We start from the raw sequence: 20,577 nt of genomic DNA, 5'->3' as shown, positions 1-20,577 counted from the left end.
ATTATTAAACAAATGTTAATGTCTAGATAATACCATTTTAACCTGTACTTAATTAGAAAAAAATTAGTTAAGCATTATTCATTTTTGTATTCCTTTAATTATCCTTAATATTCTCTGTAATATTTAAGGTTTATACATTATTTACCAATCAGAACAGGCTTATGTTTGCAATATGCAAGAAAAACTGGACTAATTGAAAACATGCACATAGACATAGCACAGAAAGAAGGGTATTGAATAAAAAATGCTCACCCTTGGACCTGGATGACCTGTTTCTCCTTTCACACCAGGAGCACCGTTCTTTCCAGGTTCACCCTGAAATAAAAGACAGTTATTGATAAGCACAAAATTCTCAATTTTATTTGAAAAAGTTAGCATTTATACTATTCCGTAAATTTTGTGAGTGCTGTCAATATGGGCACTATTTGTAGGTTGATAATAGCACTCTCTCTTTTGGTATCTTTTTTGGATTTAAGATTGTGCCTAGTTTTGATCTCCTGTGTTGCTAGGGTGAGTATGCTGTGTAGCATTATACCAAGATATTTGCATGAATAATGGTATATGATATCTTAAAGTTGTTGTTCAAACAAACTGTTGAATTGAATAGGACTTGAATACAATTTTAGAAGATTTTGTTTAAGTTGCCAAACAACACAGTGCTTTTAATGTTTTTTAATAGTCAAGCTTTTTTATTACACAAACAAGCAAATACTTTTCTATTGCATATCAAGCAACAGCTAACACGTAATAAAATAAAATAGAGGGGTATATTATAGAAATTAATCTGAAATTTCTCTGCTTACTGTGTTTTTACATTAATTAATTAATTATTTAATCAATTAATTATAATGTTTTATCTATGTACATCATGTGATATGTATTATAACTGTGTCTTAGAGCACTCTGGCTCTATACACGAATAAATTGAATTGAATTTTTAAAAAGAAGAGAGAATAAAAACACTTATGTATTGTCATTTGCAAGTCAAAGTTAGATAAGAAAACCAAAATATTCTTAATTGTTACCTTTTCTCCTTTCATAAAAATGCTGTTCTCTGATACAGAAAACTTAAGAAAGAAAACAAAAACAAAAAACATTAGTGCAAAAAAGCCATTTCAAATTTTCTTATATTTAGAAACATTAATTGTGATATGCTATATTTTTCACTGCAAATGTAGTAATTAATATGAAAATATTACAGAAATTAAAAACTAATTTTTAGAAGAATGTACTATTTAAAAAATGTTTGAGAATCTATAAGTCTTCTAAAATGTTCTGATAAACCTCTTATGCTAAAGTATGGTTGTGGAATGTGACAGCCTATTTTTGTTGTGTTAGGTGTGAGGATGGAATCACTATCATGCACACACCGACGTCAACTTTAGAGTTAGCAGTTGGCTTAACATACACAGCCTTGGGATGTGAGATGAAATCAGCATAGCATAAGAAAACACACATGGATCCTTATTTATTAATTATAGATGGTAGTCAAGAAAAAAGTGAATTGCAGACAAGAAAAGACAATGCAGGGCACAGAATAGAAGGTGCCAGAATATAAGAAGGGAACCTATTGCATTACCATTTTCCATGCTATGGCAGAAGAAAGAATGCTGGCAGAGAGCAGTCCCAAGAAAATTACTCAGTGGGCACAAGACTGCTCAGGACAAATAATCCTATCATTGTGAGGCTCCCCTTAAGCAATTCTTTGGGCTCAGAGATTGCTAAATTATCTAGGAACAGTCAAAAGAAAAGACCACATGGTTTCTATATAAGGTTTCTGAACTCTGAAGTTGTTTGAGGAATTGCCCTGGAAGCTGCTACCAGGATGAGCTTTAAAACCACATTGCAACAAGGCCTTTAGAAAGCTCTGAGTGAGGAATAAGTCAGGGCAAGGGTTTGACTGGTGGGAAGAAGACAGGACAGATTACAGAAAGAGAGAAGCAACAGTTGGGAGTTAAAAAACGGGAGATACTGATGTACTGCTTGAGGTGATAAATGGGGAGCCACCACAACTGGGTTCCAAGGGTTGTGATAGGCAGGCCCAAAGGGTAATGGTTTATTGTGTTTCTTTCTTTAATCTGATACTATGTCAATTTCATTTCTGGTTTCAGGAAATTTTTTATTTTTTCATTTACAATGCATTTACAGTAATCCCTCGCTATATCGCGCTTCGCCTTTCGCGGATTTTATATGTAAGCATATTTAAATATATATCGCGGATTTTTTGCTGGTTTGCGGATTTCTAAAGACAATGGGTCTTTTAATTTCTGGTACATGCTTCCTCAGTTGGTTTGCCCAGTTGATTTCATACAAGGGACGCTATTGGCAGATGGCTGAGAAGCTACCCAGCTTACTTTTCTCTCTCTCTTGCGCTGACTTTCTCTGATCCTGACGTAGGGGGATTGAGCAGGGGGGCTGTTCGCACACCTAGACGATACGGACGCTCGTCTAAAAATGCTGAAAGATTATCTTCACGTTGCTATCTTTTGTGAGGCTGCTTCCTGAAACGACATGCTGCACGGTGCTTCGCATACTTAAAAGCTCGAAGGGCACGTATTGATTTTTGATTGAAAAACAAACTCTGTCTCTCTCTATCTCTCTCTCTCTTTGTCTGCTCCTGACGGAGGGGGTGTGAGCTGCCGCCTTCAACAGCTTTGTGCCGCGGTGCTTCGCATACTTAAAAGCCAAACAGCCCTATTGATTTGTTTGCTTTTCTCTCTATCTCTGTGACAGTCACTGCTCCTGACAAGCACTCCTTTGAAGAGGAAGATATGTTTGCATTCTTTTAATTGTGAGACGGAACTGTCATCTTTGTCTTGTCATGGAGCACAGTTTAAACTTTTGAAAAAGAGACAAATGTTTGTTTGCAGTGTTTGAATAACGTTCCTGTCTCTCTACAACCTCCTGTGTTTCTGCGCAAATCTGTGACCCAAGCATGACAATATAAAAATAACCATATAAACATATGGTTTCTACTTCGCGGATTTTCTTATTTCGCGGGTGGCTCTGGAACGCAACCCCCGCGATGGAGGAGGGATTACTGTATTTGTAAACTGCTCAAAAAAATTAAAGGAACACTTTGAAAACACATCAGATATGGACTGGGTAATGTGTTAGGAATGAAAGGATGCCACATCATTTGGTGGAAATGAAAAAATGCAGCAGGCTAGCCCATTTTGCTGAAATTTCATTGCAGCAACTCAAAATCGTACTCAGTAGTTTGTACGGGCCCCCCCCCAACCCCGCATGTATGTCAGGGTATGCTCCTTATGAAATCACTGGATGGTGTTCTGAGGTATCTCCTCCCAGATCTGGACCAGGGCATCACTGAGCTCCTGGGCAGTCAGAGGTGCAACCTGGTGGCATCGGATGGACCGAAACATAATGTCCCAGAGGTGTTGTATTGGATTTAGGTCAGACGGGTGTGAGGGCCAGTCAATGGTATCAATTCCTTCATCCTCCAGGAACTGTCTGCATACTCTGTGCACCAGGAGGAACCCAAGACCCACTGCACCAGCATAGGGTCCGACAATGGGTCCAAGGATTTCATCCCTATACCTAATGGCAGACAAGGTGCCTGTAGAGGTCTGTGCATCCCTCCATGGATATGCCTCCCCAAATCCATCACTCACCCACCACCAAAGCAGTCATGCTGAACGATGTTACAGGGAGCATAACGTTCTTCACGACTTTCATGTCTGTCACATGTGCTCAGGGTGAACCTGTTCTCATCTGTGAAAAGCACAGGACGCCAGTGGTGGACCTGCCAAGTCTGGTATTCCATGGCAAACGTCAATCAAGCTCCACAGTGCCGGGCAGTGAGCACAGGGCCCACTAGAGGACGTTGGGTCCTCAGGCCACCATCATGAAGTCTGTTACTGATTGTTTGGTCAGAGACATTCATTATTATTCATTATTATTATGAATAAAAAGTGTTCCTTTAATTTTTTTTAACAGTATATATTTAAACATTTATTGACACTCTTGTTTTTCATTTTGGTAATTATACATTAAAATGTTTTATATTTTTTGTGGAGTTTGTGATGATTTAAAAAAGTTTTTCCTGAAATCACTTGAAACTGTCCAGGAATAAGTTGAGTTTGATGTGTACATACAATAAGTGTGTCCTGTGATGGACTTTTGTCTAATTTAGGTCTGGTTCCTTCCTGGCATCTGATGCTGCTAAAATAGATTCTTTTATTTGGAATTTCATTAATTGAAATTTCAATAAATGGGGTATAAAAATGGATGGATGGACAGACGGATGGATGGATATCTTAACGAGAACTTCAAAGGTTAGCCCATACATCAGCCAGTTTTGAAAACCTCAAAATCAAAACATTTTCTTCTCAACAATAAATTTAATAGAACCCAAGTATTGTTCTCATATAGTATGCAGTATGCGTTTTGGATGGAAGGTCTCTTCTATTATGTAGGTTTACAGACTGGAAATTGTGTCATGTCTACCATAGTTATTAATTCATTTTTTTTTTAATTTCAGCAGACTTAAGTTTAAATATGGGGTGCTTACATTCTTCATATTCCACCAGGTCCCATGCCCATGTCCCATCTTTGACATGTTTTCTGTGGGGTGTGAACATTCTCCAGTGTTCATACTGTATATAATCTTATTATACAGTATAAATGTCAAGTACTTTGCCTTCCTCTTGCATTCCAGAGATTTTCAAATTAATCTGGTTAACAAAACGAAATTGGACTAGTATGACTGAATGCGACTCTGTGCTTGAGAGTGCCCCGAAACAGACTGGCAGCATATCCAGGTTTGATTGCTGCTTTGTGTCATGTACTACCAGGGTAGGTCCAGGGCACAATGACCCTCTATTGATATGCGCAGGGGGAAAAAAATGAATGAGCAAATATAGAATGGAATGCATTCTATTTAGTATTTGAGATTCAGTTCTGCAATATATACATGAATGTGTATATAATATATGGAAAAAAGAGCACACCTCCTGGGAGTCATTGTGACATTTACTCTACATGTCTCTGTACATCTCCAGCATGTGCCCTTCAAGTTATGACAGTAAGATCTGCCTCTTTATTGAAGCAGTTTATCTCTGATCATTCAGGAATGGTTTGTTTTTGTTCAGTTTATGAATCCTTCCAAAAGTAAACAAACAGATCTTGAGATTATCTTGCTCTAATTTTAGGTAGTCTGTGGTTTGGTAATTTGTTTTTCCTTTTATGAACAGCCTTTAAATTGTAATGCAAATGACAGAACCGTAATGTGATAAATGGACTCTTTTGTGTAGGAACATATTGCATTTGTATGTTATTGTTCAGTGTTTTGTCTTCTATTGAACATTATATTTTAATGTGAATATAGCTAGAAATAAGTAGTACGTGTAGAGCTTGACAAATGTAACTGTGTTACATACAAATAAATGTATTTTAAAATAATAATAGCCTTTTCTTTGCTAATAAAAAAATCAATAATGTCTACTTGGCATATATTTATTTTAGAAAATATTTTATTCTTTCTGCTTTCTACAAAATGTGTTCATTAATATTTGGATAATATTAGCCATTCCCAAAGATACTTATAATACTATACTTAAATTGTTTTTTAACATAATATTGACACTTACAGAGGAAGTTCCAGGGGGCCCAGGAAGTCCCTGTAAAAAAAAAAACAAAATTAACATAAAAAAGTAAATTAATTCATTAATATTTACGTTAAATTTCCTAAAGTAGATTTCTTTTGAGTACTTATATAGTTAACCCCATTTCAATTACTGAATTGTAGGTAGCAAATGAAATAGTTTTTGTACATATCTTATAAACTTCTGCTACAGAAACATGTAATCATCAAGCTAATTTGCTAAAATGATGACACAGGTTGAATATTTTAGAGCAAAATAAAAAGCTTAAGAAATACACAGAAACAGGGAAACCCACTTTCTACAACCCATACCACAGTTTATGAAATGAAATGCTCAGAATGACTGTTTTTTTAATTTTGATAAAACTGTGTGTCACACTAAATGTTTACCGCAATAATTGTAAGAGCTCAAGTTTTAGCTTGTTATTGATTATAATTACATTTATTTGTCTGTGATTCAAAAAAAGCCTGAACTACATTTTTGTAAATGATTTTAAAAGACAAACATATTCAATACTTACAGGTTCTCCTTTTTCACCTTTCTTGCCTTCTGACCCCTGTGAGGAAATAATGCATGTCACATCAAATATTAACTTCTATAAAAATGATGGCACACATTTTAGATGTATTGTGTAAACACAATTGCATATACAAAAACAAATATCCAGTTTGCAATTCTAAATATATAAATTTACTATCAATAATCTGACAACATTTGAAAATCCAGCAGCAACATGGCATTAAGCAAGTTGAATATCCTGGCTGCCTCAAATTACAGTATGCTAATGGGCATTTAAGCTCTGCATGAATGATCATTTAAAGCACCTACAGTGGTGTATGCCAAAAGTGACAACACCGAAAGATACTGTAGATTCAGTTACATTATTTGGTCATCCTGTAGTAACTAAGGTATTTAAAAAAAAATAGTTAACAACTTTTGGTTTGTATGAGAAAGCCTAGGATTTTAAACATTCTCCTTTAATGTTTTAATAGAAATGTTGACTTTATTTTATTGTGCTTACTATGTCACTTTTAATGCATTTTTTACATTTTGTACTACTTTACAAAATAAGAGATGACTTTTTTGACATCCTGATACTCAATATATATAAAGCACAACGTTACCCTTTGTATTAAAAATAATTTATACTAAATGCAGTTTATTGCACATTCCATAGTAATGAAGGATATTTATAAAGAATAAAACATACAGACAGACACATCAATCAGTGTCCTAGAGCAAATGCACAGGGCTTTCCATGCTACCAATAACCAATACGGAGTATGATACACTATTTGGAATAATTGGCTGAATTTGTTTTAATAATTTATCACACCTACAATACTATTATATTTTGTTTCACTAAAGTTCAATGTTAGCACTGGACTCTAGCATCCTGGTTTTGAATTCCCACTCCTGGTTGTTGGCTGTATGGAGTTTGAACATTGTCTCCTTTTCTATATAAGTATTTTCTTGACACTCCAAATAGAATACAAAATGTTTTGCCAACAAGAGGAGGCCATCAGTTACACTCCCACATGCCAATGACATGCATGTTAGGTGAACTTGACATAGTGGATTTTAGAATGGAATGCTATATTATTATATCACAACTTAATAGTAAACTGTCATCCATAATTACAGGTTCTCCAGAAATTCCAGCATCGCCCTTAATGCCAGCATCTCCAGGTCTTCCAGGAAGTCCCAAAGGACCCTACAAAGAAAAAGATGTGTGTATTATATATGCTAGACAAAAAATGTTCAATCTCCTTAGATTTTGTTACTCTTTTGAAAAAGCATGAGTTGGTGTCAGCAGGAGTTTTTTTTTTTTTTTAATTTTTGTAATTCAAATGGCTTGACACAGTTTCCACAAAATGCAATTAATGGTTCAGATGTATGGCAAGATATTGCATGATGTTTAACACAAACACACACACACACACCCACAAACCTGCACACACATTTTCCAAATATATAAAACAGGTTATAAAGTCCACACACCGATTAAAATGTCAACATTTGTTAATGTAAAGACTGAAATCAAGACAAATCATTTCACATCTTTTTTGCTTTTAATATGATCTTATATGTCTGAATTCTGTCCATGTGTAATGGTTTGGCTGATTCTAAATTACCTGTGATTCCATCTAGCTTAGTATTATATGCACATTTAATCAGCTTGTGATTTATATTCTTACTAAAAACATTTATGTATGATTTTGCACAAACTGAACAACTTGAAACTCAGCTGGTGTATTGTACATATTTTCTATTTACTTGTGTTCCAAAGTGTACTCTTTTTTTGTCAGATCTGGGTTTTTGGAAAACTGCACTTTAAATAAAGCTAAAATACAACACATAATTAGAACAACAAGCAATGTGACTGTGGATGAGAAATGTCTATATCATGGCTACAGTATTGGCAGAACTTGTCATAAGAAAGCTCTTGCTCAACTCATTAAGAATCCTACATAACCTCAAAATATAATATTATTCAACAGTTTTGTATGTAAAAGAGTCCTAAAATGTGGAACAAAAACAATATGATACAAGAAACCAATTGTACTTGAGCAAAATGTAGCTCATCAACAACTATAGCACATATGTACAAATGAGTATCTCTCTTTTTATTTTAGTTTATTTGCCTGATGTTTTTAGTAAATTGTAACACATGTGGCTAATAGGAGATGAAATTTTGCAAGAACCTTTCTCTTGAAGAAAGGTAACGACACCAATAATCAGACACGTTTTCCTAAAATGCCTCACCTAAGAAGGAAGCTGCTGCAATAAATATGAAAGGTATGTAGCAATGAATGCTTGAAACACCAACTAAGGTAAGGAGAATTTTGTTATGGTTAATTACAACAGTCTAATTGCTTGAATATGGCTGATGCTGGGTTGTCTTTCTCTTGGATGCTACTCAGCAAAACAATTCATGAGTTATTTGTCCAGCCCAAAATAAATGCGATTAATATGATATTGATTTTGAAACTTAATGGAAGCTTCTGCTCTGTGGGGACTGCTGTACCACTTTTTTAAGATACAAATATATTTTGTCTGGCTAATAGTTAACTTTTATTAGTTAAATATATTTTGTTCTTCCAGAGTACTGTCTAAATAATACATTGAATCATTGTGTCCTGAAACCACTGTCAATGTTGAATCAGTCAAAATTTCCAGATTTCCTAATTCAGATATAATACCTTAAAATGACTCATTTTTGAAAAATAAAATAACTCACAAAGCATCTCAATCAAACTTGTTCAGATCAACCGTATGTAACAAAGTGATCTAGAAGTTAGTCGGCACTGATCACCTGCAATAAGATGTATCTCACCATAAAACTGAAATTAAACTTATAGAGGCAGTCACAAAAAATTTTGATTACATCTCATGCAATGATCAGTGACTTGGGTAAAACAATTCTACAACCTCTTGGTCATGACTGGACACTTGCCAAGGTGAACTATGCTTATTTTTGTAATTTAAAAATTAATTAATTTAATTTTGAAAAGTACAATTTAAAGTCTTAGTATCATCACATATCCCACATATGTGATGATACTAAGACTTTAAATTGTACTTTTATGCTGGGTACTGTGACACTGAGATGCAGAATAAAGACGTGAAGTCTCTAGTACAGGTAAGTCAAAACAGTGAGCTTGTCCATACATTTGTGTAATACTAAAATAAAAAAACAACCAATTCTCCTTTGACTGGTGCGGTAATTACTGCCACTGACTCATGGCATCCTGAATTTACATTCCATGTGTAGACATTGCATTTGTGAAGTGTGCATATTCTCCCTTTATTTGTGTTGTTTTTCTCTAGGCACTTCAATGTTCCTCTCACATTCCCAAACATATGCATGTTAGGTTTAATGATATTTGAGAGTAGAGCTTATGAGACAGTTACCAAACCACAAATGAAAATTCTACTTGGGATTTTGGTAATTAATAGTATTCTACAGAGCAATTCATTATGCAATATGTTAGAATCAAGACAGAAATGTTTCTACTAATCCCTGTAAAACTATAATATTTATACCACTAAAATAAATTTTACTTTCATCAAATATGTATGCTATTACCTATGCATTTTGCTGAAAAAGAACCCAGAGTGTTATAGTGAATTTTTGTTGGTTTTGGACCCTAAGATGAAACACACTTTCCATTGGTCTCTACTCCATGCAATACAATGAGAGAAAAAAGAGGTTTTATCAAGGAAATTAAGAAAAAAAAGAAAGCAAAGATTGTTAGATTTCAAAAAAATAAAAATGTTAATCTACCCTTGTTCCTCTCTCTCCTGGATCCCCCGTAGGACCTGGTTCACCCTTAGGAAAAAAATTGAAAAATAAATTGAATGAACTATATTTAAATTTGAATTGTGTTATAAGTAATACATTATGTGCTGTGGCATTAAAGTTACTTCAGAAATTATACTCACATTTACTCCTTGTTCTCCCTTCACTCCAGGATCTCCCTGAAAAATATATCAGAAGTAACATCTGATCAACTTTATTTTTTAAATAATTAATTTTTTTCTCGATGGAGTTAAAAAGTAAAAATCTATTAATCATCTTCTTTATTTGGTGGAGTAAAAGAGGAATATAGTACCATGAATGACAAACATTATGTAAATATGCACTATAAAGATGAAACTGAGGAGATGTATCTGTTAGAACATGGGTTCTCAATGTCGGTCCTGGGGGCCCACTGTGGCTTCAGGTTTTTGTTCCAACCAGATTCCTAATCAGTGACAACATCCGATAACACTGAGCTCAATTAATTAGCAGACATTTTTTTTTCTCTTCACTTATTCTTCATTAAGAAAGCACTGCAGCATGTTTTACATTTATAAGACATTTAGGAATATTTCTGCTTTTGCTGAAGATTTAAATGCTTAACAACCTTTTGTTGATTTCATTCTATTTTGCCCTTTCTCTGTGCAGTTTGCTCCCTTCATTGTATCCTAATAATGAGAACCAGCGGAGCAGACAGCCAGGCAAACAACAAGGCTGCAACTACTTCAGCGTTAGACCCACTAATTAGAAAATAATGAATTAATTAAACAATTAGAACACTCTGCAAAAAACAGATTGAAAATCAAGATGAAAATATTGTTAAAAAGAAAACAAAATACATTATTCCATTATAACTGCTTGGTACATTTTAATATACCAAATTTAGTTTTCTAATTTCTACATTTTTCCCAAAACACAGAATTTGACAAATAACAGTTCACTTAATTAGTCCAGGAGTCCAATTAAAAATAGAAGCTGGTTGGAACAAAAACCTGCAGCCACAGTGGGCCCCCAGGACCGACACTGAGAACCTCTGTGTTAGAAGTATACTTTTTGTTAAGTTCCAAATATCAAAAACAACAGATCAAAGTTGTGGCATATGAGAAAATAGTTAAAATAATGGGGATGGCAGAGTAGCTGTCTGTTTTTTATTGAATGGGGACCTATTGCATAATATGTTTCTTACATTTCAGATGTATGAACACACAGACTGAACAAAATGTACTATATACTTGCATTGTTCTTTAGTAAAAGTCTCAAGACGTTTTGCATAGCTACTTAAATTACTATTTAATTCAATGCCAAATATGACAGTATGTCTATGGTGACTGTTTGCTGACTATTTTAAGTCAATTACAACTGCAGATGCATTCAGGATTGATGACATATCCCATTCTGGTCAACACTGACATAAGTTAATTTTGTAAAACTCTCCGTCTGTTGAGCTAACAAACTCATTTAACATTGGCAAGATAATATAAAGCTAAGAATGAAACAAAATGAAAATGTCAGATTAATTAACCAAGAATGAAGGAAACACACATTATTGAAAACTTAGAAATAATTTGTTGAAATTGGACCAATAAAATCAAACCTTAGGTGTTCTTTAATGCATACATTATGCAGAAACATATCAAACAATCAAGAATGTGTGCTCTACCTGGTGATCTATGAGACCAAAACAGCCCAAAAGGGTAAAATTATCTATACAGTATATATAAATTTGATTTTTGTGCTTGTTTTTTCAACACATGCATTTTGTTACTTATCTTGAGAGCTAAGCAGTTCACAATCTGTATTATTGGGGGGAGGGGGATTTCTGGAATTTAAATATATTTTTAGCACAATTTTGGTGATGGAATTTTCATTTTGATGATGGTCTTGGTTGTTGCTTGATCAGCAGTTTTTGGTCATGTGACCCAGACCTTGTGAAATTCATCACCATCACTGCAATCATAAAAAAATGGCAACACACAGTAGTAATGAGCATCCCTTAATAGACCATTGCATCCAGTGCAAGAACAGCTCAACACTTAAACTCAGAAAAACAGCAAACAACACATTTAAACATAAGCCAGGGAGGAACCTAACACAAAGCAGATTCCACCTTGGTAATATTATTTAGAAGTGGACTGTCTGAAGAGCTAATGAATAATTTAGCCAGCAATGATTCACTGGATGAAGTAATGGATTTTTCTGTTAAAACAGGTACTTGAATCTATTAGCACATAGTAGAAAAATGTAAAATCAAACCTTTTGTGATATCTTTGCCAAACCTTTCTCTTCTTAAAAAGAACTAACTACTCTGGTCCTGCCTTATCTTTCTTTAAAGCTAATTCCAGTTTTAGCAATTTATGTCAATCAAATATATGCTTTTATTGTGGAGAGTCAGGCAACATAGTGGCAGTATGCACTAAGCTTCAGGGATTCAGAAGGGTCTGTCTCATGCTGGGGTTGATAGGGTGGAGAATAATCATTAATCCCTGTTTAAGAATTGTTTCATGGTGCAAGTCTGAATTCAGGGTGTTGATTCACTTACATTTTTAGATTCAGGCTCAGCAGATTGTTTTGATAGTACTGGTGTTTTTCAGCAGTTACTAACAAAACATCTACTTATTTCTAAAACGCCATTAAAAATTAAATTACATATTGTATTGATGGTGGCCCAATTGGTGATATGTTTTTTACATTTTTATTGCCTCCATTAAGATTACTGTTGGGGTGTCATTATTCTTAAAGTTGGGTTTTGCTCCTTGGTTTTATCAAAAGATTTCTCTTCTGCTTATCTCTTTGACCCTTGTATGCTTTGTTAAGCATGAGTTATTTCTGCCCGTGTTACTCTTCCTTCATCTCCTGGCTTTTTAGTGTCACTATATATAAGGGCTTATTCAACCTGCCCTTAACAATGGTAACATATGGATCAAACCACCTGTACATTGGATAGTAGTTTAGTAAAGGGCACAAAGCAATACAAAGCAATACACTCACATTTACTCACACATACACTTTTGTGCCTTTCTCCTCCTGGTTTATTTTTAACTCACTAAAAATCATCATAAACTCTTCCTTCTCAGATATTCAACACCAGAAGACACAAACGTTTGGATTGTCATTTAAAAGGTCTACCTTTCTGAGCAAGAGAACTGTAAGTGATGAGATTACACATATGTTGCTGTTTGTATGGGTTTTCTCTCTAAGCTGTCCGGTTTCTTCTCAAATGCCAGATAGGTGCATGTTACATTAACTGAAAGAAACTGTTTGAATACGAGTTGGCTGGCATCTTACTTCACAGATCTAGGTTCTGTTCCCAACCCCGTTATTTCTAGGAGTTTGCACTCTGGATATTTTGGTTTAATTGATAAAGAAACACAAGTTAAGTTAGTCTAGTACTTCTTAATTCTAGTACGAGCCCAATCATGTCACATCATGGGCTAGTTATTGATTTGTTATACTGAAGCTGCCATAATAAAAAAGTAGGTTTGAAAAAAGGATTGGCATCCACCAATTTAGGAAGACTAGCTATTCAGTAAATCCTTTATGATTGTCTCTATGTACATTTTAGGCACCCAGATGTTTAATTATGTAAGAGGTACATTTTTAAATGTCTGCAGTTACTGTGCCGAAACTGAAAGAATAGGCAGATATTCCAGATTTGCATAATACAAAAAGAAAGGGAAAGATGAACCAACGATGAGTAATAACTGAATCATTTCAATTTGTAAACAGAGGCTCCTGGTTTCTAAGGAACAGTGAAAGCAGAGCTACATGAATAAGGAATCATCAGGCTTAGTGACAAATCCAATTTGAATATGTAAATGAATTAAACTCTTCCATAAACACTCACTTTTTACTATGACTAATAAGAAACAATTGGTTATTCATATACCACAGCAAGCTACATAAGAATTCTGATGATGTTAAATATGTTGAATGACAAACTACTTTTTTTAGTTGTAAATTGTACAGTAGATAGACTGCTAAATATTAAAATGTGTTTTGATTTTGAGTTACAGCCTCTTAGAGAAGTGAATAAATATGAAAATACAGAGAAAAGAAGTGTTATATATGCCAGGGAGCAAGAAATGTGTAAAATTTTCCTATTGAAAGGAAAATTAAATTAAGCAAATAAACTAATAAAGAACAACATTATTTATCAGCTACAAATCAGATGGACATGGTCATACCACCATTCTAATAAAAAAAAAGAAACCAACTTCAAGGAAAATGCGCTAATTACCAAAGACACATAGACACATCTGGCTTCTGCATAGAGTACTTATGTATTAACAGTGATGGAATAAATGCTCAGTACAACTAAGATTCAGAAGGTTTAATGTGAAATACCAGCTTTAGTGGATTATATACATTGTGAAGTTTAGATGTTCATAACATCTTTAAGTAAAATGACAATGCATATCAACACACTTGCAAAAAAGACTCAACATCTAAACCGAGCTTTGTGTGTAACTATGTCCTGTACGGTGCGGTCAGCCCCAAGCCTACTCATAAAAAAAACTAATATTTCAGCATTCGTGAGGCGTTCTTAACAAGTTGATTCTGTGATGGAATGTTGTAAGTGTAGTTGACATGCAGTGTCATCCAAAATATAACAAAATAACACAAGATTTTACTATTCAAATAGGGAGAGACTGTAATTCTGCCAGGTAGATGGTGCATATGTTTTTAGATGCTTCTGTGTCTTTGTCTTGCATATACACGTTTAAAGATATGAGTCTGAGCCTAAACATTTTATCAGCAATGGATATGTGTGTCAATGGCAATCCTGTAGAAAGAACTTTGAATGTGTCTCTGAGTCTGAGTGTGCACATATCAGTATTAAGGGCACTGCTTACAAATGTGAAAGAATGTCAATAGAAGGAAAAAGGTTTTGTAGTAGTGGATTAACCAAAATGCATTATTCCTTTACTTCAAGTGTGTGTTTGGCTGGACGAAGTGTAAAATGCACTTACCTGCAGTGGCATAATAACCGTGCCTTTAGGAAGTTTGTGGTTTTTTCAAAAGCTTCATTGCTGAGTCAGAAGAAAATGATAGTTTTGAATCTTATTTCAGCTTTGGTATAGATAGATAGATAGATAGATAGATAGATAGATAGATAGATAGATAGATAGATAGATAGATAGATAGATAGATAGATAGATAGATAGATAGATAGATAGATAGATAGATAGATAGATAGATATACTTTATTAATCCCAATGGGAGTGGTGTTAATTTATCTGTTTCCTCCATTCCTTAAACTTTACAATAATCTAGGTCAGATGCAACAAGCAAAATCTCCTAATTATCCAAGATTTATCGAACAGTGTTCAGACAGAAGTGTCAACTTTGCCTGATATGTCACTCAAGTTGTCATTCTTTGTGATGAATCTGTATCTCAGTTGCAGGCATTTTAGGTGCTGCCAGACAGATTTTTAACATTTTTCATTTTATTTTAGTGTAAACATGGATAATGTTCCAGACGTCTTTCAGCTGGAGGTACCCTCAATCAATAGTGAACAACAAAAAAAATCAAGCTTCTTTGCTTGATTTCTACAGATTGTACATTACACTGTATTGGTTTCCAAGGTTTTGCAAGCATGATGTTCACATGGCATCTTTATTTAGTAGCACACATTATTATATTATTACATATATTGGTAGCAGTGTGGTGTAGTGATTAAGGCTTTGGACTTCAGACCCTGAGGTGTTCAAATCCTGCTACTGACACTGTGTGAAAATGAGCAAGTCACTTGACCTGCCAGTGCTCCAATTAGAAAAACCAAAAGAAATTTAACCAATAGTATCATAAATGTTCAAAGTCGCTTTGGATAAAGGCAATAGCCAAATAAGTAAACATATAGTTGTAAAGAATCATACTAACAGATACAAGTCTTTACAATGATATTTTTGGTTCAGTTCAGTTACAAGCGTTAACAGTTTGTGCAGAAACAAGCAGTTTTATATTCATGACTTGGACGATATCATAGTGAAATCACTGCTTTAAAATTACTCCTTTACTGGTTTTTGAGTATTTCTCTTAATAGTTTTTAATAAAAAATTTTTTTATAATTAAACCATTTCTAGGAGCATGAGTTTTCAATGTGTGAATTACTAAAATGATTAATGAATTAATTTAATGTTTGTCACATATGCTGGATTGCCTGGGTTCATGATCACAATTAGGTTTTATAATGTCCACTGTATGAGTCACTACTGACAATTTGCCACACCAGCAAAAAAGATTGCACATCCCTAGTCTAAATTATGAAATTATCATAAACTATATGTAAATCAGGTACAGCAATAGCACAACATTCAATGTACCAATAAGTGATATTAACAGGGAAGCAAGGTTTAGAGGAACTGGTAATCCAGAAACAAGAAAAGCTGTTAGATATACTGTAAAACTTGAAGTGTTGAAGAAATATGATATTTAAAGGTGGGATAAAAAGCAGGGCATTGGGACATGGTGGGAGATGTGAATGTGATAAATTTGTGATATATATATATAGGTATTGTTAGCCAGGGTACCAGAAAAAACAATGACCATGAGCTCATGTGTTATGTTGTTGTCAATCCAATATTTGGAATCTGCGGAGTTACTAGTTAAATCTCTGACAGCTGGATTCCCAGTTGCTTCTAGTTTCTCACTAATCTTGTTTTTCTTTGGCAATGAAGCAACTTCATGACACCATCTCTCATGGTGATATTCCATGGGACTACAGAGATGTTTAAAAGTACAAGTCTTATGTTTAACATATACAGTAATTTTCTGCATTCACAAGCTGTCTAATTTTAATCATATTAATAACAATCAGGTCATAAAAATTATTATGTAGCTAAACAACTAGCTAGGTAGTTCTGGATTTGAGTCAGAAACATGCAAGGGGACTGTCAGCTGAATGACTTAAGCTTGATTAGAATGAAGAAGTCACTGCAGGAGAGTGTACAAAGGATCCTGTAACACTTGTAGTATGTACATATAATACCAGCAAAAGGACAGACCAAAGGTGAAACACTGAGCCAAGAGTATCTAGAGGTTAAACACTTCTACAAGTTAGAAAGCTAAAGAAAAGAGAAGCACACACTCACACTGTTTGCAGCAGAAACTGACTGAAAATCTGGAGGTGTCAGAGGCTTGAGCTGAGATATTTTCATGAGCAGCACACAAACTGATTCAAGAGTTAGCTCAGTGGTTCTCAAACTGTGGGGCGGGCTTCCCTAGGGGGGCACGAAGTAACAAAAAGGGGGGCACCAAGATGTGAAAAAAGGAAAACAAGAATCAAAAATATGAAAAATACCTATATTGAAACCAAAACAAATTAACTTAAACTACATTCTGATACTAGAAAAATAAATATAGAGTTAGATAAATGTCGATAAAAGTTAAGTAGGTATAATAAAATACGCATCTATGATATATCATTTATTAAAAAAGAACAAATTTGTATTAGTGGGCTCCTTTCAAAAAAACATTATGGGGGCACGATTAAAACTGTTATGAAAACTCGGGTCGCAAATACTTAAAGGTTGAGAAACGCTGAGTTAACTGAAGTGGAGAAAAACCCTTAGTACCTAAAGCTGGGGTCATGTGAAATAGTATGTGTATCCTGTTTCAATCTTTTGACCTCACAGATTGTAACATTCTGTAAATGTGCTGCTATGGCTGTCTGTGTTAATATTATTATTTGTCAGTTTTCCTACTCCTTCCTCTTTTTAATTTGATACATATGGTGTGTCCCTAGCTCCCTCTTTGCTACTGGCGCCACTTTAGTCTTAGCTTTTCCTCCTGATTTATTGTATTTTAGGTTAAGGTAATTGTCATTTTTTTACCTTCAAGTTGTCAATGGTTATCACATCCTGATACTTTGTATGACTTCTTGCCAAAAACCTACATTAAAGTATACTGATTTGACTTTGACTTTCTTGGTAGGTAAAGCTATCTGTCCACGTGCACTACAACCAGCAGGGCAACACACACTCCGTAAGGACTGGGTCTTAGCAGAGAAGCCTTCGTATTAAGTTTCATCTCCAGTGTATCTGCTTATGCCAGAAATACAACAGGGCAAGTTCGACTTTCAGCATTAGCTCTGATGGCGAAAGAAAGGGACTTCGTGATGGAACTAAAGCGCACGGATAATCTGCTAGTAATTGAACTGTTTTTGAGGAAAGAGAGGAGGATGGATTTTGTCTACAAATAATCCGAATTTTTGGTGAGTAAAATGTTGCAATTTTCCTAAATAATATTGCAAGTTTATGAGTTATTATTGATGTTTATATGTGTCGCGGCTGTAGCTGCAGTAGAAAGGAACTTGTTCACCCCTGGTTTGTCTATTCAATAAAGGCATTTATTGTGGCTACAGGAGTTATCTATCTGCGATGCAACGGCTCTTTATACTGTATTTCTGCATATTAAGATGGTTTTTATAACCATAAATTAGTTTTTGAGGGGCGGGTTGATTCAGACAGAGCACTACTGAAGGCCTAGGTGTGAAATGCACGGTCCGCCACTGGCAATATGAGAGTAGAAATGTGTCTAGTCTTTGCTGTACTGAAGCAGACCCTTTTGATCGCTTGTTTGAAAATTTGCACAAAACGTTCTGCAAGCCCATTTGTAGCCAGATGATAGGGAGCAGAACATACGGTATATGCTTAATATGGTTGTTTATCATAAAATTTGCATATTCTTCAGAATTTTTAAGACAGCAACATATTGTGAAACCCATTCCTCCTCCATTTTTCTGAAAGCGAAACCTTTCTGTTATCACCAGGGGCTTCACAAAAAAATGCTGCTGTAGCATTCCTTTAATTTGGTCAAAAGTTTTGTCTGTTGGTTTTCCGGTGCTAAAAGGCTACGCAACAAACCGTAAGTTGTGTGGCCCATTACACTTAATAGTACTGGCACCAGTTTGTCCTCCTCAATATCATTAGCTGTTGCAAAGATTTTGAGAAGTTCAATATATGTGGTAAATTGCTCCACATTTTCATCAAAATCATCCATGCACCCCAGTGTTGCAGCCTTCTTCCCATACATTTTTTCACTGAATAAAAGCACCTGCTGTAGTCACAAACAGACATACTCACACACTGGGCATCAACTTTGTTATCCTTGGTCGTCAGTTTGTTATGTCCGATAATATGAGGCTGATGACAGGAAAACATTCAATAATATACAACAAAGCCAAAAATTGGGTTTTTAACTGAACTATACCCTTTACTGACAGAGAACCCAAAAACTTGTGCAAAGATATCCTCCAGACCTTGAAATGCCTGAATGAATCATCCACAGAGCAGTTAGTTCTGTGGCTGTAGCTCAGTTGTGCACAACGATCCCCAAACAGAAACACTGTCATTTTTTTTCTTTCTTCGAACTTTCCTCGTACTGTTTATTTGCCTTTTATGTTTCCTGCGGTTTTCAGTGATACCTTTTACTAATTGCTAGTCAACATTTAAAAAACACCCATTGGAATTTAAATCATTGTCACCCTCCTATAGAAATGGCAGACACGGAAAAACAATAACAGTTCATATTAGAAAAAAAAACTTAAATTTTTGCAGCTCTCAATTGCTGCAAAAAGAAAAAGTCATTGCCAATGAATTCGGAACTTCGCCATCAACACTGTCAACTTTCTTGAAAGACAGAGCAAAAAAAGTAGGAAAATCTCGGGTTGCAAACGTATGTGAACTGCTGCATTTGAAGACGTCGAAAAAGCCGTTTTTATGTGGTTCAATGATGCTCGTTCAAGAAACATTCCTATTAATGCGGCACTCATTCAAGAAAATGTGAGGTTTGTAAACTCTCTTGGGACCTCCCCCAACTAGACAGCAAGCCGAAGAGCGTCCCGATGTGCGATCTCCATGTTTGTACAGGGCAATAGCAGGCTCACAAATATGCTACGTCTCTCCGCCAAAGTAAACAGAAAAGATCTCGATGGGTGATGCAAGGTTAGGAGCACATAAATTGTAAATGCAGATACTGTAACAGGATTACTTGATCACTGACCTGGCCACGATCCTGCCTGACTGTTATGTCTGTGTATAGCAGAGTGGCAGATCACGCTACAATAAATAACTGTGCCGTTCCTGTTTCAAGCTGAATAAAGCTGGTTTTGCTAAAGTATTGAGACTAAGCCTCATGTTTTAGGGTGCAAGACAGGGACTTACAGCACGACCCCGATCGCAAAAGAAGCTATTGAAATGATTGTAAACGCCTGGATACAAGTTAAAGAAAGCACTATAGTAACAAATACAGAATCTCATTACAACGAAATATTTTTTAGGTCCCTGGGAGTTCGTTATAACAGAATTTTACCCGTACTAACAACAGAATTTGTGCTTCACTCACTCAGAATATGGAACCAATTTAGGAAGTATTTTAAGAACCACCTTTTTCCACCCTCTTAAACGTATGCAATTTTTAATGTCTGGAAAACATTCGGGATTAAATCACTTAGAGATCTGTACATAGACAGCGTCTTTGCATCCTATGAACAATTACACTTCAAATTTAACTTTCCAGCAACACATTTCGTTCACTACCATCAAATTATAAACTTGGTTAAACAGACCCTGCCCAATTTTCCTCACCTCCCACCTACCTCTTTGCCGGAAAAAAATATAGATCAGTCTTGAGGACTCAGACAGCATTTC

The 20,577-nt window shown here is 35.1% G+C and overlaps 1 protein-coding gene across 1 annotated transcript in view; it reads right to left on the bottom strand.

The window, feature by feature from the left end:
- col7a1l (collagen type VII alpha 1-like) overlaps nucleotides 1-20,577 on the bottom strand; it is a 548,766-nt gene that overhangs the window by 230,026 nt on the left and 298,163 nt on the right. Inside the window, exons 50-56 of the mRNA XM_051929632.1 lie at nucleotides 10,071-10,106; nucleotides 9,913-9,957; nucleotides 7,267-7,338; nucleotides 6,145-6,180; nucleotides 5,610-5,639; nucleotides 1,026-1,067; nucleotides 253-315 (exon numbers count right to left, since the gene is read on the bottom strand). Of these exons, the coding sequence (XP_051785592.1) occupies nucleotides 253-315; nucleotides 1,026-1,067; nucleotides 5,610-5,639; nucleotides 6,145-6,180; nucleotides 7,267-7,338; nucleotides 9,913-9,957; nucleotides 10,071-10,106 (324 nt within the window). The remainder of the gene's footprint in view (nucleotides 1-252; nucleotides 316-1,025; nucleotides 1,068-5,609; nucleotides 5,640-6,144; nucleotides 6,181-7,266; nucleotides 7,339-9,912; nucleotides 9,958-10,070; nucleotides 10,107-20,577) is intronic.

The sequence above is a fragment of the Erpetoichthys calabaricus genome, chromosome 1, assembly GCF_900747795.2.
Source record: "Erpetoichthys calabaricus chromosome 1, fErpCal1.3, whole genome shotgun sequence".
Taxonomy (NCBI): Eukaryota; Metazoa; Chordata; class Cladistia; order Polypteriformes; family Polypteridae; genus Erpetoichthys; species Erpetoichthys calabaricus.
The sequence above is the reverse complement of the archived record's forward strand: the minus strand, read 5'-3'. Positions and strand labels throughout refer to the sequence as shown.